The following is a 26,736-nucleotide window of genomic DNA, read 5'->3' on the forward strand; positions in this document are numbered from 1 at the left end:
ATTAAAATTTTGGGGTGAGTGCTTTTCTCACAGAATCCTGGAATGGTTTGTCTTAGAAGGGACCGTAAATCTCCCATTCCACCCCTGCCATGGGCAGGGATGGTTTCCACTGTTCCAGGATGCTCCAGCCTGGCCTTGGGCAGTGCCAGGGATCCAGGGGCAGCCACAGCTGCTCTGGGCCTGCCCACCCTGCCAGGGAACAATTCCTGCCCAATATCCAACCTAACCCTGCCCTCTGGCAGTGGAAGCCATTCCCTGAGTCCTGGCACTCCAGGCCCTTCTAAAGAGTTTCTCTTCATGTTTCTTGTAGCCATTTGAGGTCCTGGAAGGTCACAATCAGGTCACCCTCAGCTTGGTGTCAACCCTCCTGAGTGTGCCCTCCATCCCTTTGTCTGTGTCATTAATGAATGATATGATCAACATTAATGAATCATCATTAATGAATGATCAACAGGTGTTGATATTAATCAACACCTGTCCTCCAAAGGACACCATTGTCACCCTCAGCCACTGGCCACTGTTTTCTTCACAGAAAAAATAAGACTTCATTTTGTAAATTAGTTCCTTTTCTTGGTGTTTATTTTATGTGCTTGGGAGGCAAGCAAGAGGGAAGGAGTGCAGTTTATTAAGAGCCAGTTTAATACACTGTACACCAGTGGAGTTTATGGAGAGAAACATTATAGATTTATGATTCTGTTCCTGCAGTAAAGCCATCACAGAAGTGCTCCATCAGTGCATCTTTCTTAGCAGAGAAACTGCTCTGGCCTGGTGCCAGCTCCTTCCCAGGGTTTCCTTTAGATTCCTGCATTTCCCAGGGCTGGTTTTGGGAACAGTCACTACCCCCCTGCAAAAAAAAGCCATAAACAAGGAGGTGAATTTATCAGGCTACTTAGAAATTTTAGGTCTTCTTTTGACACTGTAACAGCATTTAAAAATAAAATTATTAATAGACTTTTACAAGGCAAACAAACAGCTCCTGTGGTATTAAATCTTACAAGAATATATTTCCTATGTAAAGTTTTACCTCTGCTCATCTTCAGATATAAAACATCTGATTTTATTCCAACTCCAGCCTATTAAGCCCCATACATTCCAATAATACATTTTTGGTGTTTCCTCACCATGGGATGGAGAAGTAGTAATAGATTAGATTAGAGAGGTGTTTTTAAACAGTAAATTCTCTGAGCAGCTCCTAACTCGTGTCTGGAAGAATCCAAATATTAAGCTTGCAAATTTTTCACAGGAAGCAGCCCCTGAGGACTCAAAGGCTTCTTGATACAAGTGGAAATGATCTCAAACAATGAGAGATGGAGGCTGAAATTACAAAAGGAAATGTTCTTTGGAGTGTGTTGCTTCTGAAATATATTCACAAATCACTGTGGACAAGCTCCTCTGCCTGTCCTGTCCAACAGTAAATCAAACTCCCTATCCTTAGGCACTTTGCCAGGAGAAAGGACAGGAGGAACAGGGATGTCACACCCATGTGACACTGCTCCACCTCAGAGTGCAAAATGGAGGGTGGTTCTCACCCCTGCGTGCTGAAAAACTGGGAAATGGGAAAGGATCCAGTGAAGGAAAAAGGAAATGTGAGTGTAAAACTAACACTGCACAGGATTGTGGTGAGTGATCTGAATTGGGCTCAGTGTGGAAAAGCCCAGCAGGAACTCACCTGATCCCTCTGGCTGAGTAGGGGGTGTGGAAGGCAGAGTTGGAATCACAAGGTATGAATAGAATAATGGAATCACAGAATGGTTGGGTTGGAAAGGACCTTAAAACCATCCAGTGCTACCCCATCCCATGGGCAGGGACACCTTCCACTGTCCCAGGCTGCTCCAGCCTGGCCTTGGGCACTGCCAGGGATCCAGGGGCAGCCACAGCTGCTCTGGGCACCCTGTGCCAGGGCCTGCCCACCCTGCCAGGGAAGAATACAATCCTTCATTTAAAACCTTGAACCATCCTGGTCCCATGGAGAATATTCCAGCAGGTGATTCCAGGCACTGACCTCAGCCACCAGTGACTGAATGCTGAGACCTAGAAGCAATTTGCCTGCTGAAGCCAGCGTTTGAATTGTAGAATCCCAGAAATGTTTGGGCTGGAAGGCAACAAGATAATTTCATTCCAACCCATAGGAAGGAAATTCCTATTTTCCACTGGATTGTTGTTAGCTCTGAGCCCCCATGGACAGATCTGTACTGTGAATTAAGCAGCACCAGGGTCTTTTCTCTGTTTCTGAAGCCAACTGGTGTGGGCTGAGCGTGTCTGTTCAATTAACACCCTTGGCCTCTATTAAGAGTTGATTAGTGAGAGATGCCTCTGCCTGAATTAAGGTGCAAACGAGTTCATGTGCTGAAGTCAATAATATGGGATTTATGTAGCAATGAATGTGAAGTGGAGAGATAGGAAAGACTGGAAAAGAGAGGAGAGAGAGACAGATCCAGCAGAAGATTGTCACCATCCCTGGATCCAGCAATGTCCTGCTGGTGTTTCTGCATCCTGGGTTTCTCAGGGGTGGAGGCTCCCAAAGTCCTCTGGAATTTTTCCCTATTTTTACACTTTAGCAAGCAAGGAATTAATGCTCATGGGCATCCCAGGTCTCTTACACTACTGATTAAATTACTCCCTTGTTTCTAATGCTAATTAGTGCCAGCTAAGAGTTTCCTTTCTTTTGAGTTGGTGATTTCTGGGATGATGGTTACAATCTGTCCCTGCCAGAATGAATTCCCTTTGTCCCATTTGGATTGGCTTTCCTTGTGTCTCATAAATTCTGCTCTTTTTTTTGTGTTCATCCTCAGCAATCCCTTCTCCCTGGGTTTGTTAACCTCCCCCTAAGCCTGGGATAACGCCCAGACAATTGTTTCACCTTGATTTTATCTCAAATTCCTGCTGTGGGGGTTCTCTGCAGTTCAGGTTCCAGGTGTCCACAGAGGAATGAATATTCTGAGGGGCTTTGGTGGTCTCTGGTGGTGGCAGCTGCCATCTGTCCCTAACCTGGGGTGGGCTTTGGGTGATGTGTGTTTGGCAGTTCCTTCTCTACACAATTTGCCACATCTGGAATTTTTCTGGGGATGGATTTCCCAGGATGTGCTGACTGGATCTTTCCTCCACCAAGCCTGGAGCTGACTCCATCCTGTTGCTCTTTTCTGTCCTTCTTCAAGGATTTTACAGTGCTTGAGACAGGGAACTGTTCTCTTTAATCCTCTAAAACCAGTGCTGGCACCCAAACATGGGTGGTGGCACCTCCCAAGCTGTTCCCAGCTGTTTTTTGGGAAATAACCAACTTGCCAGGACCACAAGTGCCCTGAAGTCTGTAAAGCAGGGCAAGTCTTCCTGCCTTTCCTCCCTTTTGCTGTTGTCAGAGTAATTTGCCTTCCAGTAATTTCCTTGGCAAATAAACACAATGCTTCATTAGCATCTGAGATTCTTATTTTCATCCTTATTAGATACCAGACACTTACAAAGCAGCTTGACGTGTATTTTATTTTTTTTTCTATGCAAACAGGGAACTTGTACAACAAAATAAAGGAGATGCAAATGATCTGTTGCTAAACTTGACAGGGTTTTCCATTTAATATCGTTAGGCTCCATGTTCCTATTTACAATTAGCTCTGAAATCTGCTTACACACTCTGCTGTTTCCTATTCCTGTAGAAAGCAAGGGAGTACAGGGTGTGTTCAGGAGAGACACAGCCAGGAAATACTGAGAGAAAGAAACAACAGCACAAATAATTTGCTGCTTACAGTGTCTTGATGGAATTGCTCAGTGTGAAGATAAAAGCCTTGGCCTTGAGAGAGCACTTGAAAACTTCATTCAGTTCCTGATGTTGTTTTGATCTCCTATTGGAAGGTCTTGTTTTGGATGGAGTAAGAATCTTGTTTTGGATGATGTTTGTGTAAGAAACTTTTCAAAAAATGTAAATTATTTGTTTTCATGGTTCAGAAGGAGGGATCTTGGCCCTGTGGGCACCTCTGGATGCTGAGCACAGCAGGGCCAGGAGCTGCTGGAACAGCCCTGAGCAGATTGCCCAGAGAGCCTGCAGGCTCTCCCTGTGAAAGTTTATAACACAATTAAAGGCAGAACAAAACATTTAGTAGAAATAATAGTTGTCAGTTACTCCCAGTTTTCTGTGTGACTTTTAGGTTGGTTCTACTTTTAAGGATTGTTAATTCTTTTTTTTCTTGTCTCTTCTTTTTATAGGTTTTTGTGAAAAGTCATATTAAATGTACTTCCCTCTCCAAGAGACCTGAAGAGGGACTGGGCACAAGGGATGGAGGGAGAGAACACAGGGAATGGCTTCCACTGCCAGAGGGCAGGGCAGGATGGGATATTGGGAACTGGGAATTGTTCCCTGGCAGGGTGGGCAGGCTGTCCAGAGAAGCTGGTTTTTAAGTCATTAAGACATCAGCCCAGCACCACCATGTTCACCTCTATCCCAGGTCCTCAAGTTTTTTGAATGCTTCCAGAGATGGTGAATTCCCTGGGCAGTCCATTGCAGTGCTTGGGAACACTTTTGTGTAGGAATTTTCCCTTATATCCAATCTAAACCTCCCCTGGTGCAACCTGAGGCCATTTCCTTCCACCCTGTCCTTTGTTACCTGGGGAAACAGCCTGCCACTCACTTTCAAGTACATTTTCATTTCCACAGGGCAGTAGAACAGCACAAATTTAGTTAATCGCATCCAATATTCTTTCTAATTCAGATTTTAGTCTTTAGAAGAGCTTTCAGATCACAGGTGTAGTGAAACGCTGTGAGTTCTCAGCAACCTCCTCCAAATGTTTGGTTGCAGTTCCCTCAACTTTGTCTTTATGCTGAGAAGTGCTCAAGGAACTTTTGGTGAGGGTGATTTCCCTGTGGAAAAGGAGCAGGTCTGGCTGAAAGGGAAAATTAAATCAATCATAGTTTGCAGGTCAGGTGGTGAAAAGTTTAAAAGCCTGCTCCTCAGGTAACACTTTGATGCTGGTTATGTCCTTGCTGCCTCCCTGACAGCCAGGTCAGGGAAGGGTGAAATAATTGACTGGCTCTGGGGAGCAGTGTGGCTTTTACAGGTTTGCTTTTTCCCCTGATAACTGCAAAACTGCTGCTTAAAATTGGTTTTTGATGATAGCACTTTAGTGGCATTAGGGACTTGGGATTTGAGTGAGGAGGAATCACATAATCATGGAGTGGTTTGGATTGGAAAGGACCTTAAAGGTCATCCTTGTTCCACCCCCTGACATGGGCAGGGCCACCTTCCACTTGTCCCAACCTGCTTTTGAACACTTCCAGAGACAGGTAAGTGTGGAGAAGAAGGCAATGCTTGATTGCAAAAGCAACAAAACTGCTTAGGAAAAGCTTTTCTTAATGGAAAATAAAGTTTTTCCAGGCAGGCTGTAGTGCCAGGTATTCCAGGTTTTCCTGTGTTTCTAGTGGGATTTCTGCAAACACAACCAGGAACTGGGGCAGATTTATTGACAATAAATCCGGGGGGAAAATCTGATAGAAGGATGTCAGACTTGTGTTTGTACCAGTTCTGGCCACTCTTATCCATCCCTCTGTCGGCTCCCAAAATCTCCTAATCCAGGATTCTGCTCCTAAACCTGGTGTGATCCTCCCTCAGCCACTTTCTTGTCAATTGTTTGGAATTCTGACTCCTTGACAGCAGTGTGATCAGAGGCTGATGCTCAGCTGTAGGTTATAAAGGACGCTGTAGAATTCATGGATAACAAAGGCCTTTTTTACACTTTTTAGTTCTGTGAAAAGCAGTTTTCAGGAAAAGAAAGGATTTACTCTCTCCCATGAATGAGGATGCTTCCCGGTTCTCATAGAAGGTGAAATAGATAAGGAATTGTGCATGTTCCTCAATCTGTTACAAAATCCAGCCTGCTCTTCCTCTGTAGTGCTTCTCTCCTCACCTCAAAGATTCCTTTGGCCTCTGGGCAAAAATAGGAGGAATCTCACAGCAGGAATATTGTGAGGTTGAATTATTGCTTAACAAGACTTGGATCCAAATTTAGTTGAAGATGGAAATTTTGGTTTGTGATAGTTTTTTCTGTTTGATGAATCCAGGGGTGGCACCAGGATGGGCAGAGGGATGGAGCAGCTCTGCTGGGAGGAAAGGTTGGGATTGTTCACCTGGAGAGGAGAAGCTTTGGGGTGACCAAATTGTGGCCTTGCAGAGCATGAAGAAACCAAGAGAAAACATGGGGAGAGACAATTTCCAAGAGCCTGGAGTGCCAGGACAAGAGGGAATGACTCCCACTGCCAGAGGGCAGGGCTGGATGGGATATTGGGAATTAGGAATTGTTCCCTGGCAGGGTGGGCAGGCCCTGGCACAGGGTGCCCAGAGCAGCTGTGGCTGCCCCTGGATCCCTGGCAGTGCCCAAGGCCAGGCTGGAGCAGCCTGGGACAGTGGAAGGTGTCCCTTCCATGGCAGGAGTAAAAGATGAACTTTAAAGATGTTTCCTTCCAACCCAGACCATTCTGTGTGTCCAGGATTCTGTGGTTACTGGGGGTCCATCCCTACATTTTCCCCAAACTCTCCTTTTCATTCCCTTTTTCAGAGCCTCAGGTTACAGGGTCTTTCACCTTTCCACATCTGGAAACAACTGGGAGACTGGAGCCAACCTCAGACTAAACACATAGGAGCACACATTTAGAAAATAAGTTTTAATGCCTCTGCTCTGGGGTGCACGAAGAAAATCCAGGTCTGCTGGCAATGCTCATTTTTTTCCCCAGGGATGCTTTCCTACAGGAAGACCAGTGTGAACAGACAAAGACAACAGAAAAGCATCAGTAAATTGTCCTTCTTTTGCCTCCTTTATAAAAGAAAACAGCTGCATGTGGTGCACAGAAGATGTCAAGGAAATATTAAGAAAAATTATGCAAACCCATGAGCAATGTTTAGACAGGCTCTGATAATTTTAATAATTCAGGGTTAGAGCAGAGCAGTGCAGGCTCCTGCTGCTCCTCTCCAAATGGTTTGCAAACAGACCCCAGGATGGCTCCAAATTAAGGTGAAAACATTCAAGTCATTTAATTCACACCTTCAGCAGCCACTGCTGATCACGGGGCTCCCAAAGAACTGCTCTGATTCATTATTTAGGAGTCCTTGTGTGTTTAAAGTGTAAATGAGGCTTTTATAAACAGAGAGCAAATAAAACTCGTTGTTGATGGGCTTGAGAAGTGGCTCAAGGAATTGGAAAGCGAACAGGATTTACAAAACCAGTTTTAAGTATTTATTTGAGACCTGGCACAGCCCCAGACTGTGCCCAGGACCTCCAAAAGGGATTACCTTTGGAAGTAATGGGATATGTGGAGTGTGATGGAAGTGTGATGGATCTTCGTCTCTCTGGGTTTTGTGCAGAAATATTCATTTGGATGAAAGTTTCCATCAGAATTTCCTTGGCCAAAGCCATGCCTCACTCACAATTCCTGCCTCCTCATTACCAATTTATTGAGAGAGGAGTCTCCCCCACTCCTCAATCCCAGAGATGGATTTAAAGGTTAATTCTGAAAGATGGGTTCCTATTTTTGAGAAACAAACCCAGCAAAGCTTGGCATCTCATCAGTGGCATAAAAGATATAAAGATAAAAAATATGTATTTCCAAAGATATCATATTCTTAGAATCAGAATGAAAATTAGATATTTTTCCGTTTTCTGTTGAATGGGAATGGAAGTATGGCACCCTCAGGAAAATGTAAATGAAACAGAACAACCAGGGGCTCCAGTTCATGGGGATCTTGTGCATAAACGACCATCAAGGAAGAGGCACCAAAGGCCCTTTGTCTCACATCCAAACCTTCAAAAATCCTGGGTTTATGTGTGGGAAAAGAGCTAAGACAGCCTCATTGCTCCAACTTTCTCTTTCTTCCCACACTGAGTTCTGGGGATTTGCAGGTTTTCCCATTCAGCAGGAGGACCCTACAAGCCTGCAGCCCTTCCCTGGTCTCCTTGTTACAGAGCAAAAATCCTGGGGGATTTTTGGGTCACATTTGGCATAGTTGAAGGTGACACCAACACCAGTGTCAGCTTGGGCTGCTCCCTGGTCTTGGGGTGGTGGGCACCCAAAGCGTGGCCTTGTCTTCCCAGCAACCACTAAAGCACCAAAGAGGCAGATCTCTGATGAAAACCAGTTTGTTCTGATGAACATTTGTCAAACCTGACAGGGAATATCCCCAGGGACTTAAAACCGTCACTATTGGAAAATGATCCATCAGGGATTTCAGGAGGGAATGGAAGGACTGCAAACCCCAATAATGTCACACACGGTCTGCAGTTGCCTCCAAAATAAATCACTGCAGTGGGCACTGAATTAATTCTAATTTTCAACAGCAATGTTTTTGGGAGCTGTGTTTTTTGAGCTCTAAGTGTGAATTTCTGTCCCATTTAAGGACTGGTCATTGTACATTTTGCAGGTTGCAGTTTCTGGTTTAAATCTGCCCCATTTGGCCTCAATAGGACAAGATGGAACAACGGTTTCAGTGCATTCAACCCATGAAGTTGAGGAAAAGCTTATCAAAAGAAATTCCAAAGTTAGCAAAGATGAACATACATTTTAAAGAAAGTGCTTGGGCTTTTGACTTGAGCAGACTTGAGTTAGGTGAACAAAAATAAACTGGATAAAATTTGGTTTGCTTTGACTTGGGACCTATTGAGCAGACAAAGAATAAATACAACATTTATTAACATAGTCTCAATAAAATAATCCAGGTCTGAAATAGAACTAAGATTGGGTTTGTGATAATATATTCAAATGGGAAAACTTGGATATCCCTGGGAGCACGGCTCCTTTTAAGTGCAAATCATTCTGGTTGCAGGTACCAAACTCCATAATCAATGTACATAATCAGAGGATTTGTGTTCCCAGGAGCTCATTCCTTCCTGGGAATATGCACAAACTTTGTTAATATACATATTTTTTCCCCAAAGTAGCAAAATAATCTCTGGAGCTTTCATCAGGGGAAGGTGTAAGGAACTTGTTCTCAGGAATGGGAGAACTCTCAGGGTGAAAAGTGGTTGTAGAATTGAGTGCTGTGGCAAGAACTCATCCTTTGTTTTGGGAATGTCATCCCATAAATTAGAATTGTGTAAAGTTTAGTGATCCCAAGCTCCTTTGTGCTCCAAGGTTTCCCTGTACTGGTTCCCCATCCTCTCTGAATGTTTCCTTCCTCATATATTCCATATATTTCCATATTTATGGTTTCCTTCCCCATATATTGGTTGAAGGCTTGACTTGATGATCTCACTCATCAGGATTAGTGATTCCATGTGGATGGAAGTGAAACTTGCTGAGCTTTCTGCTCTGTCTCAAAATATCAGGACCACAGAATAAAGACCCATCAGTCCATCCAGCTGGATCCACGGAGAAGATGTTTTCCTCAGGAGGTTTTGTCTGACGACATCCAGTGCTGAAGGTCCCCTCTTTATTTATAGAATCTCATGGTTTTTTCCTGGATTTTCATGAGGATCTGGATGTTTGTGCCTGGATCCAGTCTCTGGCCAGTTTGGGTGTTTATTTGCATTGCTTTGAGGTGAGAACAACAAACCTGGGTTTAATCCTGGTTTTGCTGCACCAGCAGCGTTTTTCTTCTTCACTTGGACTTGAGTCATTCTGAAAGCATTTTCCCTCATTTTCTGCCCTTGATGGAATGCAGGGATGACTCCTGGGATCATTCCCTAGGATCATTCAGAGATGATGCTGGTTTTTATTATTTCCCACTGAGGAGTTTGCCTGTGTGCAGGAGAACATCCATAGGAAGCTTGCTGGTGCTAATAGACTCATGGAATCTCCTGATTTGCAAGATTCCCACAAGGATCATCCAGTCCCACACTTGGCTCTGCCCAGGACACCCCAATAATCCCACCTGGAGCATTGTCCAAGCTCTCCTGGAGCTCTGGCAGCCTTGGTGCCATGTCCATTCCCTTTTCAGTGTCCCAGCACCCTCTGGGTGGTCAAGCTCCTTGGGCCAAAGGCTGTGGCACTGGAGGAAATTTCCATAATTTCCTGAAACTCCCTCCCTGGAAAACCTGCAGAGTGGTTGTGTTGAGCCTGTTTATTCAGAATGTTGTTGTTGTTGTGTCCTAAAAATTCTAAATCACCTTCAAAGTTGCCAAAGTCTTCTGGGAAGGGGGGCAAGAGACAAAGGGAAGGCTGGAATAGCCTGGAGAGGTTTTATCTCACCACTGGCTGTGGGATGTGCATTTTTATTACTTATCTGCTGTCTGGTACAAAGAGGAATATTTTCTTCTTCAAATGCTCCCAGAAATTTTAGCCTGTAGTTTGTTTTGTTGTTGTTTTGTTTGCAGGGTTTTTTGTTATTTTTATTTTTTTGTTTGTTTATTTGATTTTTTTTTTTGTTTTTTGTTGAAAACCTTTTCATTGTGTATAGGGTGTTTTTTAAAGTACCAGTTTTGTTCATGGCCATTTTTTGTGTCTGGTATGAGAGCACCAACCTGGGAATGTTTTTTATCAAGAACCAGCAGGCTAAAATTTCTGGGAGCATTGTTCTTTTGTACAGAGTAATGGACAATCTTATGTCAACCTTATCAATCTGTTTCTGGTCCCACTGGCTAAACTAAAAACCAGAAAAGAAACCTTTTTTCAGAATTTCATTTCAGGGGATATTTTACCCTTGTGGGGTTGCCAGGGACTCAACCAGTCGATACCAATATTGAGCATCTTCAACTGATCAATTTTTATCCATTTAGTTTTTGTCATCTCTTGCACCTTGTTGTACCAAGAGGTCTGTAAGGCTTTATCACCAGCCCCCTGGGCAGATGAGCAGGGTTAATGCTGCTGCCATTTCAGTGTGTGAGCTTTTAAAACCCCTTAAAGAAGAATTTGTGTGGTTTGCAAATACCTCAAACATTTTTGTTTCACCTGCAAAGCCAGTAAGAGCATGGACAAAGTTATTCTGCAGCCAAGGAGCTTGTGGAAGAGGGAGCTGGAATTCAATTTCAGATCCAGATCTGTCCTAAGCACCCAGGCCACCAGGTTAGGTGGGTCTTTGGGCTGATCTTGGTATTAGCACATTCAATAGATACTTTTTATTTCAATTATGAAGCAGGATGCAGGTTTCTTTCATCCTAAAAGCAGTCCTTTGTCAATTCTGTTTTACAGAGCTTGGATTTTGAGTAGCAATTGAGTGTGAAGAGGTTTTGGAGAGAAGGGTTGCATTTGCCTTCTGTGTCATTCAGAGTTAGAGCACGTTCAAAAGAGTTTGGAAATGTTAAGGAAAATAGAAAAATATTCCCAGAAGGAGATGTTTTTGAAGACTGAAATGTAGAAAATGATCCCCTGGAGGGGGGAACCTCAGTTCTCCAATCTTCTGCAGATTCATTTTGATTTTCCACTTGGGATGCAGAGTATTGCTGGACATTTAAATACTTTGCAGGCCACAGCCCAATCCCATAAGTACATTCCTGTGTTGCAAAAATAGATCTAAATGCAGAGAAAAGCCTTGTTTGATGTTCAGAGACTTTTCAACCACATTGGTGCCTTCCAGCCCAAACCACTTCATGATTCAATTAGGTTTATTCCCAGACCAGTGATAAATCCCTCACACTTTACAAAAGGGTTCTGCCAAAACATTCAAATAAAATAATCCCAGGATATGTCAGAATCATTCAGAAATGGACTCCTAACAGGGCACTGCCAGGCTCCTGTCTTTAGCAGAGCATAATCAGCAGATCCCACATTTCATGGCTTTTTGCACCTGAGTCCAATGCCCTTCCCACAGAATGTTCACCTGAGATTGGGCTGTAAAACCAAAACCTTCCCTTTTATTTCAGCCTAGTGAAGATTTTCAGCTCCTGGATTCCAAAATTATTAAAATACTTACAGCACTAGATAGTTTTTCATCTTGATGTCCTGTTTTGCAGGCATTTTTGAATAATTGCAACAAGCTCAGAGAAATGATGTTCCCTCTGGCAATAAAACATCTTTCCTCTCTTGTCCAGCCTGTTGGGCTCTGGCTGTTTTTGTTGCTTTTTTAGCCAACAGCTTCCTTGACATTGATTCCTTGAAGCTTATCCTGTAGTAATCCCTTGGAAATCTGTGTGGCCACTCCACAAGGTGCCTCAGTCATCAAGCAGGGAAAAGCAGCCAGATTGTGTGGTCTCCATGGAAGATGGAAAGCTGGTCTTAAAATCTGCTTGCGGTGATGGGCAATCCAAATTTCAAAATGGGCAATCAATTTTTTTTCTTTGTTTCTTAATTAGCCAGGAAAAATATCCCTAATGATAGTCCTGGGTGTCCTTTCCAGTGGCTTGTGCACAAAGGACAGAAGAGCAGGCCCAGGGCAGAGCCTGTCCCCTGGGCTGGCCCTGCTGAGGGACCTCCAGGGCTGTGTCCAGTTCTGGGTCCCCAATCCAGGAGGGACATGGAGGGGCTGGAGCGTGTCCAGGGCAGGGAATGGAGCCCCAGGAGGGGCTGAGGGAGCTGGCAAGGGGCTCAGCCTGGAGCAAAGGAGGCTCAGGGGGCCCTTGTGGCTCTGCACAACTCCCTGCCAGGAGGGGACAGCCAGGGGGGGTCGGGCTGTGCTGCCAGGGAACAGGGACAGGACAAGGGGAAAGGGCCTCAGGCTGGGCCAGGGGAGGCTCAGCTGGGACAGCAGCAGCAATTCCTGCATGCAAAGGGTGCTCAGGCCTTGGCAGGGGCTGCCCAGGGAGCTTTGCAGTGCCCAGCCCTGCAGGTGTCCCAGGAAGGGCTGGAGGTGGCACTCAGTGCTCTGGGCTGGGCACAAGGTGGGCACTGGGCACAGCTGGGACTCCAGGGGCTGGCAGGGATTCTCCAGCCTCAGGGATTCTGTGATTGTTTGAGTTTTTGCTTGTGCAGTAAAAATTCAAAGCAGATTTTCTGTAATCTCATTGTATCAGTGAGTTACAAATACCACCAGACTGGTTTGCTTTAGTGCTGGCATTTATGGAAAAACTGGTGGTGCAGACACATCAGATTTATCATTAGGAGGTTCCCTCCCTGGCATTTTAGGCAGGATGTAAGGAAAACCTTAGAGATGTCTAAGGGGGAATGGGAAAGGCCTCTGAAATATCAGAGACTTCATAAAGTAGAAAAATAAAACTTTAAGGATGGCTATTAAAAGGCTGATTTACCAACTGCTGTCTCTCAGAGAGAGAGTACAGGTGCTTCATGAATATCTGAGGAAAATCCAGCCCATTTTTAAGAAGAAAAGAATCCTTGGATCAAACCAAAGCAAACACAAGTGCTTTGTGAAACCAAGCAGAGAGTGAAGCAGAGCAGAGTCCAACGAGATGCAGAATCAAGGCAGTGAGTTCAGTGAAGTGATGGTGGTTGACTGCAGACTATGAAACTCATCATCACAGATTTTAAGTTGCTTAGATGTTTTTATAAGTGAATTTGGATTACCAAATCATCTTTGCATCGTCATTGAGGCACACTAATGAGGGCAGTGCACAAACTGGTGGATTTTATAGATTTGACAGGATTTGTTGAGTAGACATCAACACTTGACAGGGTCACAGGGTTGGAAGTGAGCTGGATTTTCCTGGTGAAATCCTCTTTTTGTTAAAAGTAGTGCTTGTCTCCCAAAATGTGCCATGCCAAGCTCCTGGAGCAGAGTAGAGCTGTACAGATGTTATTGAACAGGAAATTGTGCCAAGAGCCATAAAACACCTGGGTAAAACCAATGTTTCTCAAATGGGTAAAAAGCTGTTGCTCCTTGAACTTGAAACCAGTCTTTGGTGCAAAGTTTTGCAGTTCTATTCCCAAATATTTGGCAATTTTCTTCCTGTCATCTCTACTGTGTCAGGAAAAAAGTAGTTTCAAAATAAATGATTGAAAAGACCTTATTGTGGTGTTTTCCCCCACAGGACTGCAAACCAGTTTGCTGGGGTTAATATCAGTGATTATTTTGCTGTTTTAGCAAAAAAAAGTCAGCCCATCTTATATTTTTATACAGAGTTGCTGTTATAAAGTGAAGGTGTAAAGAAACTTCATGCTACACTTTGGAATAAATTATTTGGGCCCTTAATAACAGGAGGTTACATGGTAAATATTTTAACCTCATTTAAATCTTCTACAGCTACTGACATTCACAGATTTTTTTCATGACTGCTGGTGAACTTCCACAAAGATAATTCCTGTTAATATTTTGGTGTGAAGCAAACTGGGGAGTGCTGATTTTGCAGAAAAATGACATTTTTTCAGAGGAGTGGTTATAAATAGTGGTTATAAATGCAGTGTGTGCAAATCTGTGGCACCGGAGGGCAACACTTGGGGTGGTTTGTAATGGTTGATGTTTGGGAAGTGAGCTGGGAGTGTTTTCCACAGGAAATTTTGTATATTGTGAGGGCTGACTGCTGAAAGGGAGCAGGATGGGACAAGGTGGTCTCTTGTGAGATCCCATCTGGAATTCTGTGCATTGCTCTGCAGAGGAGGGACATGGAACTGTTGGAGCAGGTCCAGAGGAGGGCATGGAGTTGCTGAGGGGTCTGGAGCATCTTCCCTGTGGAGCCAGGCTGGGAGAGCTGGGAATGCTCAGCCTGGAGAAGGGAAGGGTGTGTGGAGACCTCACAGCTCCTTCCAGGGCCTGAAGGGACACAGGGGAGCTGGAGAGGGACCCTGCAACAGCAACTGGAGGGACAGCACACAGAGAATGGGTTCTTATTGAAGATGAAGGGAGAGACCCAACTTCCTTGTTCAGCATCTGACTCCGGTTTATTCATCAATCAGTCACTTTTTATAACTGTGTTAATTACGTTCATGCATATTGCAAAATCTGAGCTCTTGACAGGCTGTAGAGAAAACTTCAGCTCCTCCTTTTGTTTACAATACCTGAAGTTAGTTTACTGAAACCAAGATCAGTGTTCCCACCATGATATGAAGAGTTCTCAAAACCTTCATATCTATTCCCAGACTGGCTGTCTGCTCCCAGTAGCAGCCAAGGACAGAACGGTCTGAGAATCTTGTTGTTTATATAGAAGGTAGCTGAGAACCTAATTATTTACAGGATCAAGCCTGGGAAAGGCTGCTTTTACAGCAGGCTTCTATATTTCTTTAAGGCACCTATCTTTCTTGAACCAGGCTCTCCACAGGTTCAGACTGACAGAAGGAAAATTTAGGTTCCATTTAAGGAATTCTTTGCTGTGAAGTGCCAAGAGCAGCTATGACTGCTCCTGGATCCCTGGAAGTGTCCATGGCCAGGCTGGATATTGGGGCTTGGAGCAGCCTGGGACAGTGGAAGGTGTCCCTGCCCATGGCACTGGGTGGAATTTCGGATCTTTAGGATCCCTCCCAACCCAAACCATTCTGGGTTGCTGTGATTCCATGGAAAGACCCACGTTGAGAGCTGGCTGCTCCTCTCAGTACCACCTTTGTCTTGTGGCTGTAGTCTCCACATCCTTGTGCTGCAGTTCAGTTTGTGTTGCAGAGCAGCTCCAGGTACAAACCCTCTTTTTTCCTGGAGAGCTTTATGTAACTGTGCTTTTTTCCTCCCCTCATCACCTTGATGTGTCGTTCTCGCTGCAGAAAATTTATTCCGAGTTTGGTTGTTATTTCCATGCTTTCATTTGTTGGAGGTGAGATTGGGGGATGATTGCTCAATGAAGAAAAAGCTCATCTTGTTAAGTAGATAGCTGGATGTGACAGGTCTCATTGTCAATTTAAATCATTGTGCATTGCAAGTGCTTCTCCTGGCATTGTCTGATACAGCTGCAGTGTCACAGGCAGTTTTTTATTACAGATAATAAGGTTCAGACTCTTTAAACATCACTCAAAACATAAAACAGCACAAAGCTGAGGTAGAAAACAGCATTTTCAGTGTCGCAGTGCTTGCAGAAATACACAGGAATGTGGATTCCCTATCAATTCCCCCCTGGGCTGTTCACTGTCGTTGCAGGCACTATCCTGGTTGACAACATGCTGATCAAAGGCACAGCAGGAGGGCCTGACCCCACCATCGAGCTCTCCCTGAAGGACAACGTGGATTACTGGGTGATCCTGGACCCCATCAAGCAGACCTTGTACCTGAACAGCACCGGCCGCGTGCTGGACAGAGACGTGAGTCCGGCCTTGCTTTCCTCCTCCACAAACACCTTCACCTCCAATTATCCATGCACACAAGGCCTGCTGGAATATAATCCCTGCATCTGTCTCGTCCCCAGATGGATGGGAACAGAGTTCATCTGATCCTTTCTTTAGGATTTATTGGGAGCAGGCAGGAACTTGACCTTGTGTGCAAATATTATTGTGAACAAACACAACAACGAAGACCAAAAAAAACTGATGTTAAGAGTTTTATATCTGACCAAACTTGACTCATTTGTTGAATTAAATTTTTATTCTGGCTCGCTGGCTGCTTACCCTGTGCCCTGTGACATTTATTAGCAGCCTGCTTTCCCTGTGTACACTGAATTATGAGCTGTGAGAAGTGACGAGTCGTGGCTGCCACAATTCACTCACAAAGCTTGACATGTTCCATTGAGAACGTGCTGCTTCACATTCTTTTTTTGTTAAGGCACCCTAAAATATATTTGCTGTGCTCATTCCTGTTGGTGTTAAGGAAATATTGCCAGGGTAGGTTTGATTTTCATAAAAAGAAAGATGAAAAGCGCAAAATAAATAAGGGTGTTCTCATCTAGGCTAATTTCATTGAGGAGAAAACACTCTAAAAATAGAGACATTTCCTCACAGTGTTGCAACCTTGTGACAGAACCTGAAAGTAAAATTGACTTGCAAGTGCTTTAATCAATATGGCAAGAATGCTGTGAAACTCAGGAGTTCTCCTTGGAGTGCAGGGAAGTTTGTTTTGTATTAGCTTGATTGATTAATTTGTCTTCTCCGTGTGTTTTGAGATAAATTCATAAGTACCAAAAACAACATGCAAATTTCTCCTAATTTCCATTTGCTGGTGAAAGGCACTAATTGAATTCAGCTGTTCTTAATTTTGTTTTAATTCACAAACTGTTTTCCCATGCAAAGCACAAAGTGTGGCAGAGTGGTCATGGTGGCAGAAGACTTTCTGGGAGAGCTGGCTCTTCTTCAAGTGCCAGCCAGCAGCTGCTGGAGCAGCTTTGGCCTCTCAGATTTAATTTTAAGCCAGAGCAAAAAATGAGAGCCTGGAATGGAAGGTAAGGCTGGAGAATCACTCTAGGAAATGTAGGGTCAATTCTTATCACCCCACACCCATCCATAGGGAGTTAGGAACCAAGATCCATATTGGATCACTGCTAATTCTTCTTTTCAAGGCTATTTAGTGACACTTTTTTGTCACCTTAACATGAATCAAAGTCGATGCTTTACCCAAAGAACCTCATCAGATTATTTGAGTTTCAATATTAGTCACGGTCTGAACCAATCCCCATTATTGTGAGTTCCCAGACACTTCACAGGGATTTTCTTTGCCAGAAATAGACTCAAGTCCCCTGGAAACAAGTGAAGTGTGTGCATTTCTTAATTAAATTCAGGTAATAATGTGTTTACATTGGTATTTAAGGTATTAATTCCTCATTTTTTACTATGAACTGGAGCACTTCTTACCTCTAATACTGTGTCCAGTCATTCATCTGTGGCTATTTAAGCTTGGTGGGTTGTGAGAAGGAAATCTGGGCTTTAGGGTGGTTCAGATTTTGGGTGTGATGCCCCCTGTGCCTCTCTTGCATGGTCTTAGGGTAGTGCAGTCACTCACAACACAAAGAAAAGGAGAGAAACCTTGAGTAAAAATACGAAATGTGTGTCATGGGCTTTATAAATGGAGCTCTTTTGGGAACATGGGTTAGTGCTGGGTCAACAGCTGCACTCCATGGTCTGGGAAGTCTTTTCCAGCCTTATGGATTCTCCTAAAGGACATTTCCAGCCTTCAGAACCAGGGCTGTGCTACCCCATCACCACAGAACCATTCAGTGTGGGATGGACGATCTCTTTTTGTTAACAAAACCCCCAACCTGTTATTCCCATCCTTCCACTCAAATCCACTTGACACTTTGCAGTACCAATGAAACTGGGAGTTTTATTATGTTGAACATTTAGATTAAACTTTTTTTATTACAGATCAAAAATTGGAGTCTCTGATTCACAAATGATCACATTCCATGTATTTGGATGCTCTTCCCATTTTTCTCTCCCTGCTGATTCAGACAGCCTGATCCTGTCCTTTTTTTATTTCTTGCCTTTCTTGACAGCAAATCTTCCTACATTCCATTGATTGTTACTAAGAATGGCAGTGTGTTTTCCAAATAAAATCAGATAAAAAGAAAATTCCACACTTTTCTTCCAAAAGTTTAAGAAGAATGACCAGTGATAAATCAGAACTGAATCTGCTGAAAAGTGCTGGGATGATTTGTCCCTGGTTTCATAAACAAATTTTGCCATTGTGCCATTGTTTATTTTACATGTTTTTGTAATCTCAGAATATCAAATATTTATCAAATATCTGTAATTTCAAATAATTATATTATTCTTGGGCTTGGCTAATTAATCCAAATATATTTAGTAGTGACGGCAGCTTATTAAAGGCAGCCTAAAAACTCTTGGATCTTACTAAAATGAGTAGTAAAAGCCATTCCAGCCTAAATTTCTTTGTCCATTCATCAATTTGGGAGTTTTAGAGCACTGCTGTGTTCACTGCAGTGAGAAAAACAGGATTGTCCATACTGAAAGCTGTTTCTGAATTATTTGCGAATGTAAGTGATAGCAAATGTGATTAATTTCAGACCTGACCTTTCAATTCAAGACAGGAAAGAAATAAGAAAGACTTTCCGGAGTGTCCAGAGGAGACCACAGATGCTCCAAGGGCTGGAGCCCCTCTGGAGCCAGGCTGGGAGAGCTGGGGAGAGGAGAAGCTCTGGGGTGACCAAATTGTGGCCTGAAGGAGCTAACTGGAAAGATGGAGAGGGACTTGGGGCAAGGGATGGAGGGACAGGACACAGGGAATGGCTCCCAGTGCCAGAGAGCAGAGATGGATGGGATATTGGGAATTAGGAATATCCTGTCATGAGGATGGTGGGGCACTGGCACAGATTTCCCAGAGCAGCTGTGGCTGCCCCTGGACCCCTGGAAGTGCCCAAGGCCAGGTTGGACAGGGCTTGGATCAGCCTGGGACAGTGGAAGGTGTAGGGAGGGAACGAGATGATCTTGAAGGTCCCTTCCCACCCCAGCTCTCCTGGCATCCATTGAATTCCAATAACAATAAACCAAAAGCTCAAACAGCTGCCATTTTCCAGGTCCTTTACCACATCCTCTCTTCTCCCTTGCAGCCCCCCATGTCCATCCAGTCCATCGTGGTGCAGGTGCAGTGTGTGAACAAGAAGGTGGGCACCATCATCAACCACGAGGTGCGCATCGTGGTGCGCGACCGCAACGACAACTCCCCGCAGTTCCAGCAGGAGCACTACTACGTGGCCGTCAACGAGGTCAGAGCTTCCTCCTCCTCCTCCTCCTCCCCCTTTGGGTGGGGTCACTGCTAAATCCCAGCTTTCACTGCCTCCTCCTTGAAAACCAAAAAAATGCGGTTGTTTTCTGTTGTACTCATCGCTTCGGTAGGCTTCATCTAACATCTTATCCTGCGTCTTTTCCTTAAGGAATACAAAGGCCAGCACAGTTTTCACCAGGAATATTGCAGAAGGCACCCAAATTTAAAGCAGTGTCTTCATGAATGAAGCGTTGTTTTCTGTTAAATTAAAGCACTTTTAACAACAAACCTATGGTTGAGGAAAAGAAAGTAAAAAAAACAGTTTAAGTTTTATTAACAATGTTGAAGCTTGGCAAAGTGCAGATGTGGTTTATTGCTGTTGCTCTGGTGCCTGTGAAATGAATTATTTTATTTTCTATTATTTATTATGTTATGGTTTGTTTGGTTGTGGTTTGTTTTTTGTTTTTTTTTTTTTTAATAGAGAACTGTGAATTGGACCACTCTGTCATTTGAAGGAAAAAAAATATTTTCTTCTATTTTCTTCTTGAGCTGGTACAACTTCATTTCACTTTCCAATGAAGTTTTTCATTTTGTTAGGGACTGAATAATCTGCCAATAAGCAGTGCAAAAAAATCTGTGTTTTCAGGGTTAACGTGTCAGGGCTTTAGTAATGAGTAGAAACAGGGACTTACATGAAGTAATGAAATTATGTGGAAAATGGAAAGATGGGTCAGTTTTGTGCTGATGAAGACTGAAAGAAGTAGAGTTACATTTATGAAATAAATTATATTAAATATGCAGCCTAGTGGGGTTTGGTTTGTGAGGTGGGACTCTGTGAAAGAGCATGGCTGCTTTGATTTTAATAGACTTGATTTGGAGAAATTTCCTATTTTGTTGTGTTTTGAGGATTCAGCTTTTCAACCTGTCCTTGTGTTGTCTCTGGTCTCCAGGACCACACATGTGCCTTGGGAAAAGAGTGGGCCATTAACCCAAAAGCGTGGAGGAAAACCCTCCCAAATCCACACATTATATTGGACCTGCAACTGAGATAAGGATGAACAAGGTTTTTCAAACTTTCTGGTTTTAAATTAAATGAAATTTAAATTAAATTAACACATTTTTGGCACTCCAGCTGCCCATGTGACTTCCCACTGGAATCTGGGAGCAGTGGGAAGGTCCTCCATGGCCTTGTCCATGGTTTTCACATTGGCTTTCACGTGGCCATGGAATTTCTCTGTTTCTACAGACCCAGTGCAGGAACATTTCTGGTCCTGAGTAAAGGAACATCAGTATGAGCCTGAAGTGCCAGTGTGGGTTGTGCTGCATGGCCCAGATCACTTCCAAAACCTGCGTCATTTCTGCAGTGAAACCAAAAGGCAGGCAGTATGGCTATGCTGAGAAAACAAGGATTTCCCATAATTAGGGAGAAGTCCAAAAGGCAGAGTGCAAAATGCACCATTCCCAATTATTGCTGTTCAGAAACTGAGCAACGTTCTGAGGACACCAAGCATTTATTGGAATTATTGCTGGGCAAAATGCACTGTTGCTCTTTCCACCAGCTGCACCCTGATTTAATTAATTCCTTCTTTTCATTTTATCTCTGTTCCATGGATAACATCTGACATGGCACCACTGTGCCCTTGAGCAGCACCCTGTGAGTTCATGCTCTCATTAATTAATTAACAAAAAAATAATTCACAAAGCATCTCAGACTCTCTCAAAGGTTTTAATGAGTGATTAAATGTTTTAATGCTCATTTATTCTGCTCATAATTGGTGCTGCCTCTGGTGAATTTAGCAACAGGAATGCACTGGGACGAAAGGTTTGTGGTTAATTTTTGCTTCTGTTTTCTGATTACTTGTAAACCAAAAAGTACAGAAATTTCTCTTGCATATGGAACATAAAACAACTCAAATGAGCAGTAGATTTTATTGTGTTTTGGAGAAATTGAATGGTTTTTATGTACCTAAAGAAGACCTATGAGTAAAGGTGATCCTGAATTAAAATATGCAGAGAAATTAATGTCAGTGGTTTGAAAACGTGGCTTTTGCAGCTAAGAATCAAAATCTTCATTACCTGTTTATTAAGGAATACTTTTTTGGTCAGGATTTTAATTTCTTCTGTTAGAAGTATGGAGGTGGGCTTGTCCTTGTCAGTGTTGAAGGAGGCTGGAATGTTTGTTGGATGAGGTGGTTTAGCTGGGAATGGCAGTGCAGGGATCCACATTAAGTTACAAATAAAATTAATTTCTTTATAGTCTTAGTTGAGAACAGATTTTCTGTTTCCCCACCATTTTGGAGCCAGTTTTCATTTTCCCTTCCTGATGCTTTTACAAGTCCAAGTATCTCAGCCAACTCCAACTGCTCTCCCAAGCATTAGGAATCTCCACATGGAAGCAAATAGAAGTGGAGGTTGATGTCAGCATTTTTATGATAATGAGAAATCCTCTGCAGACCAGTTTTGTCTTTCCCAGTTTCATGTGGACATGGATATGGTGGCCCCTCCTTTCCTTCTTTACTCCAGGTGCTTTGTAGCCTTTTTTCCAGCATGTTTTGTCTTCTGTCATAATTCCTCACTCTGCTGCTTTAGACAACTTCATCTGGACCCTCAGAACCCTGACACATCTCAAGACTTAAAGAGTGTTTCTGGAATATTCTGCCTGTTGTCCAACAATCCTTAGGGATTTATGTGTTTCCTTCCATCATTCCCACACTTGTACCTGTAGAAGACCTATGGGTAAAGGTGATCCCAAATTAAAATGTGCAGAGGAATTAATGTGAGTGGTTTGAAAACGTGGCTTTTTGCAGCTAAGAATCAAAATCTTCATTGTCTGTTTGATGAGGAATACTTTTTTGGTCAGGATTTTAGTTCTGTTAAAAGTATGGAGGTGGGCTTGTCCTTGTCAGTGTTGAAGGAGGCTGGAATGTTTGTTGGATGAGGTGGTTTAGCTGGGAATGGCAGTGCTGGGATCCACATTAAGTTACAAATAAAATTAATTTCTTTATAGTCTTTGTTGAGAACAGATTTTCTGTTTCCCCACCATTTTGGAGCCAGTTTCCTTTTCCCTTTTTTATGCCTTTACAAGTCCAAGTATCTCAGCCAACTCCAACTGCTCTCCCAAGCATTAGGAATCTCCACATGGAAGCAAAAACAAGTGAAGGTTGATGTCAGCATTTTTATGATAATGAGAAATCCTCTGCAGAGTTATTCCCTTGGTTTTTTGCGTGACATATTTTTATTTATATGAAAATATCCCATTGTTATTCAGTTAGGAAAAACTCCTGACAATGACAGCCTGGGGCTAAATTTGACCGTATTGGTGACTTGAAGATTTGAGTTATTACCATATTAAACCCAAGTTCTGCAGCTAAGTTAAAATTCAGAAGAATTATGCAGCTCAGTTAATATTCCACAGGCAAATATATGGCATTGCCACAAGGGGTTTAAATTTATGGAGCTTAATACAGGGATTAGGAAGTAAAATCTTGTACTGCTGAGGCCCAGTGGTGGTGTCTGTGTTTTGTGTTCTACACAACTTATCTGATCATTTTTATCTGAGTTAAATACAGCTCCAGTTTTGCATTCCCTGGGTTTTATAAAGCTGACTTTCTTTGCTCTTGGTTTTTCACTTTCCTGAGTCCTACAGAGCAAGTCAGGAGCTTTAATAGCAGGTTCTGTTTGGAAGTAGAGGTGGAGCCCCTAGAACACCGTGGAAGGCAGTATTTATTAATGCATGTAACCTTAGAGCTGCTTGTAACCCAACATTTGGGGGTTGGTTCATTTGTTTAGTTCAGGACTTTTTTTTTTTTTTCCTCCTTTAATTTAGCAGAGATAAGAATTATTGGCAAAATAAGACCATTTCTTGAACTTCAGTCATATCAAAACTTTGGGTTTGGACAGTTGAGAATTAGAACTTGTGCTGAATTTTCATTTCTGGTGGTGTAATTATTCCTTTTTCCTTGTGGTATCGAAATAATTAATCTCTGCAGGTAGACATCATCAAAAGAGTGTTAGCTCAGAATGATTAACTGTAAATCTGGCTTTGCTCTGCTCTTTGGGGCCACTCTGAAAAATTATTCATTTTTAACTTTGTAAATAGGCAATAATAGGGAAATTCATTTTCCAAATGTTTTATGGAAGGGCTGAATGCTTCTGTCTGCATCTCTACTTCTAATAGCCATTAATCACGCTGAAGGAAGGTTTTAAGTGCTACAGCTGTAGACTGTGCAAGAGGAAGATTTATTGTGTGCTTCTCCTCTCTGTTTGTTTAATTGCATTCTTTTTGGAATCTTCCTTGTTTTGTGTCACCATGATTCTTTTCCACTGGATTGAGTTCCCACAGAGATGATTATCCTCAGGCTGTCGCTGACACTCCTGGAATTGTCTCTCTGCAATCCCTAAAGTTTTTGTTTTCATAAGGTAAAACACTTTGATGGTTAAACCCTTTGATGCACAACTTCAAGCCCTTTCCCTGGGATATACCAAAGGTTCCAATGGAGAAACAAAATTTCATTCTTTAGTGGAGGAATTTTTCCGAATATCCAAGCTGAGCCTCCCCTGGCCCAGTTTGAGGCCATTTCTCCTTTTTCTGTCCCTGTTCCCTGGCAGCACAGCCTGACCCCCCCTGAGCCTCCTTTTCTCCAGGCTAAAATTATATTTTGTTAGGGGAACTGAGTTCCTCCTTGTTGTTTCAACAAGGAGGTGACAGCAGTCTCTCAGAAATCCCTCACAAATTGTAGGAAAATGTATTATGGCTGGCTAATGGTAAATATCATAGTAAAAATCAGCACAATGCTGAGATCTCTGTATAAAAAGTTTGTGATATTTGGAGTGCTGAGGGCCTCTCCCAGATGATTGCAAGTGGATTTGAAGTATCAAGTTAAGAGCTCATCTAAATTTTTCTAAAGGCTGCAGGAATCTCTAATGTGAGATCTTGAGCAGGCTGGAAATCCCAGAATCATGGAATATCCTGAGCTGGGAGGGACCCACCAGGATCATCCACTCCAGCCCCTGGCCCTGCACAGACACCCCAACAATCCCACCCTGTGCATCCCTGAGAGCATTGTCCAAATGCTGCTGGAGCTCTGTCATGGAGGAGTGGAAAGGATTTATTTTCCCAGTGTTCTTTCCTAGTATCATTTGTGTTGCAGGAAAGAAAACTTTGATGAAATGGAAACGTGTGTGTCCTGAAGGTCTGCACATCTGCAGTCAGTTATTCTGGGTGCAATAGATCAAATGCAAGGCTTTAGCTTTTGACTTTTACTGTTAGAGCATGGAATTGGAGTTCTGGTGTTTACTGATGTGTCATTTTTGCAACTGTCTTCTTTTGTTATCACTTATTAATGTGCTTTACAGCGCTGGAGCCTTTTTATGTTGGCCACTATTTATCTGCACGCTGTCAGAAAGGGCTGGTGGGAGCTGTGCCAGCAGCTCCAGGGTGTCTGTCATCTCCTGGGCTGCTTGGATGTGACAGCATTTTTACAATATTTAATAGTATTAAATATATGGTTTTGGTTTTTTAAATATGGGGCACCATCTGCAGTACAGTGTCCAGCAGTGGGATCTGTTGGGATGAGTCCAAAGGAGCCATGGAGGGGCTGGAGCCCCTTTGCTCTGGAGGGAGCTGGGGGTGCTCACCTGAGGAGGAGGAGGCTCCAGGGAGAGCTCAGAGCCCCTTCCAGGGCCTGAAGGGGCTCCAGGAGAGCTGGAGAGGGACTGGGGACAAGGGATGGAGGGACAGGACACAGGGAATGGCTTCAGAGTGACAGAGTGGAAATTTAGATGGGATATTGGGAATTGGGAATTGTTCCCTGGCAGGGTGGGCAGGCCCTGGCACAGCTGTGGCTGCCCCTGGATCCCTGGCAGTGCCCAAGGCCAGGCTGGACACTGGGACTTGGAGCAGCCTGGGACAGTGGAAGGTGTCCCTGCCCATGGCAGGGATTGGGATTAGATGATCTTTAATGTCTTTTCCAACCCAAACCATTCTGGCATTCTACATGTCTGATGTCTGCAGAGCTGCTCCACTCAGATCCATCTGGGAGCACCAGGACTTTGTCCTATTTGGCCAGCAGAAACCTGGGAGATTTCCATCCCATGCCATGCCATGACCAGCCAGCACCATGCCTGGCTCTTCCCACTAATGGAACCATTGCTTAAACAGGGATTAATTGGATAAACTCTCTTTTTTGGAGTTACAGGGTGTCAGTGCTCAGGTAGGGCCTGAGGAATCTCTGTGAGAAGAGGTGGGAACTGCTCTGGAGTGAGGGATCCACTGACCCTCAGCCAGCCCCATGGTACTCAGGAAAACTGGGTTAAGAGAGGGGAAAAGGGCATTAAGAGAGGGGGAAATGGGTTAAGAGAGGAGAAAAGGCATTTAAGAGAGGAGAAGACGGGTTAAGAGAGGGGAAAAGGGGGTTAAAAGAGGGGGAAGGGGTTTAAGAGGTGGCAAAATGGGTTAAGAGAGGGGAAAATGGGTTTATGACAGGGGAAAATGGGTTTAAGAGAAGGGAAAATGGGTTTATGACAGGGGAAAATGGGTTTAAGAGAAGGGAAAATGGGTTAAGAGAGGGGAAAATGGGGTTAAGAGAGGGGAAAAGGGGGTTAAGAGAGGGGGAAAATGGGTTTAAAAGAGGGGAAAAGGGGTTAAGAGAGGGGAAAAGGGGTATAAGCGAGGGGAAACTGCCATGTGGCAGCAAGGAGTGGGGAGAAAATGATGAAGAGGAGCTGGGAGTTAGGGAGTGATGCTGAGCCTGGGATAGGGGACAGTGCTGGTTTGTGTCCCTCTGTCCCCATCCCAGGGTATTTTTCCTGGCAGGATGTTGAATCAATGTTCCCCACAGCCTCAGGGCAGAGGTGACAGAGGCCACCCAGGCAATGGGTGCTTGGTCTCCCTCTTTTCCCTCAAGAATATGGGATTTTCCTCTCCTGAGCTGTTGAGGAGGCAGCAAGGGGGTTCCTGAGTGGATGACAAGGAGCAGCAGCCCATCCCCATTGGTGGGAAAACCCCCTGCAAACCATCCTGGAACTTTTCCCAGCTGATTTTCAGGTTACTTTGGTCTTGTGTCCCCTTCTCCCACACACATCCCAACCCATTAGGGCGCATTCAACTTCCTGCACCCACGTGTGACACTTCTGCTGCCTGTTCCAGGAGTAAATAAGCCAAGTTAGTAGCAAAACATGAACATAAAGAGTTGTGGTGTAAGTGTGTATTATAAATTAAGCCCCACTTGTTTTACCACAAAAAGGCTTCGAATTGGTGACTTTTATTTCAAAGATTCAGTATTGTCAGCCCTGAAAATGTTTCCCAGAGAACTCTGCCAACCATTACACCCTTAATTAGCAGCTTTATAAATAAAACAGGAACTATGAGTGC

At 43.6% G+C, this 26,736-nt stretch overlaps 1 protein-coding gene across 10 annotated transcripts in view; it reads left to right on the forward strand.

Annotated features, from left to right (window-relative positions):
- Positions 1–26,736, forward strand: part of PCDH15 (protocadherin related 15) — a 634,585-nt gene that overhangs the window by 416,098 nt on the left and 191,751 nt on the right. For all 10 annotated transcript variants that reach the window (XR_010440717.1, XR_010440719.1, XR_010440716.1 and 7 more), the window contains 2 exons: positions 15,855–16,015; positions 19,210–19,365. Coding sequence is in view for 3 of the 10 variants with exons in the window: in XM_064716157.1 (XP_064572227.1) it covers positions 15,855–16,015; positions 19,210–19,365 (317 nt within the window). In the remaining 7 variants the exon portion in view is untranslated. The remainder of the gene's footprint in view (positions 1–15,854; positions 16,016–19,209; positions 19,366–26,736) is intronic.

This window comes from Zonotrichia leucophrys, chromosome 6, assembly GCF_028769735.1.
Source record: "Zonotrichia leucophrys gambelii isolate GWCS_2022_RI chromosome 6, RI_Zleu_2.0, whole genome shotgun sequence".
NCBI lineage: Eukaryota > Metazoa > Chordata > Aves > Passeriformes > Passerellidae > Zonotrichia > Zonotrichia leucophrys.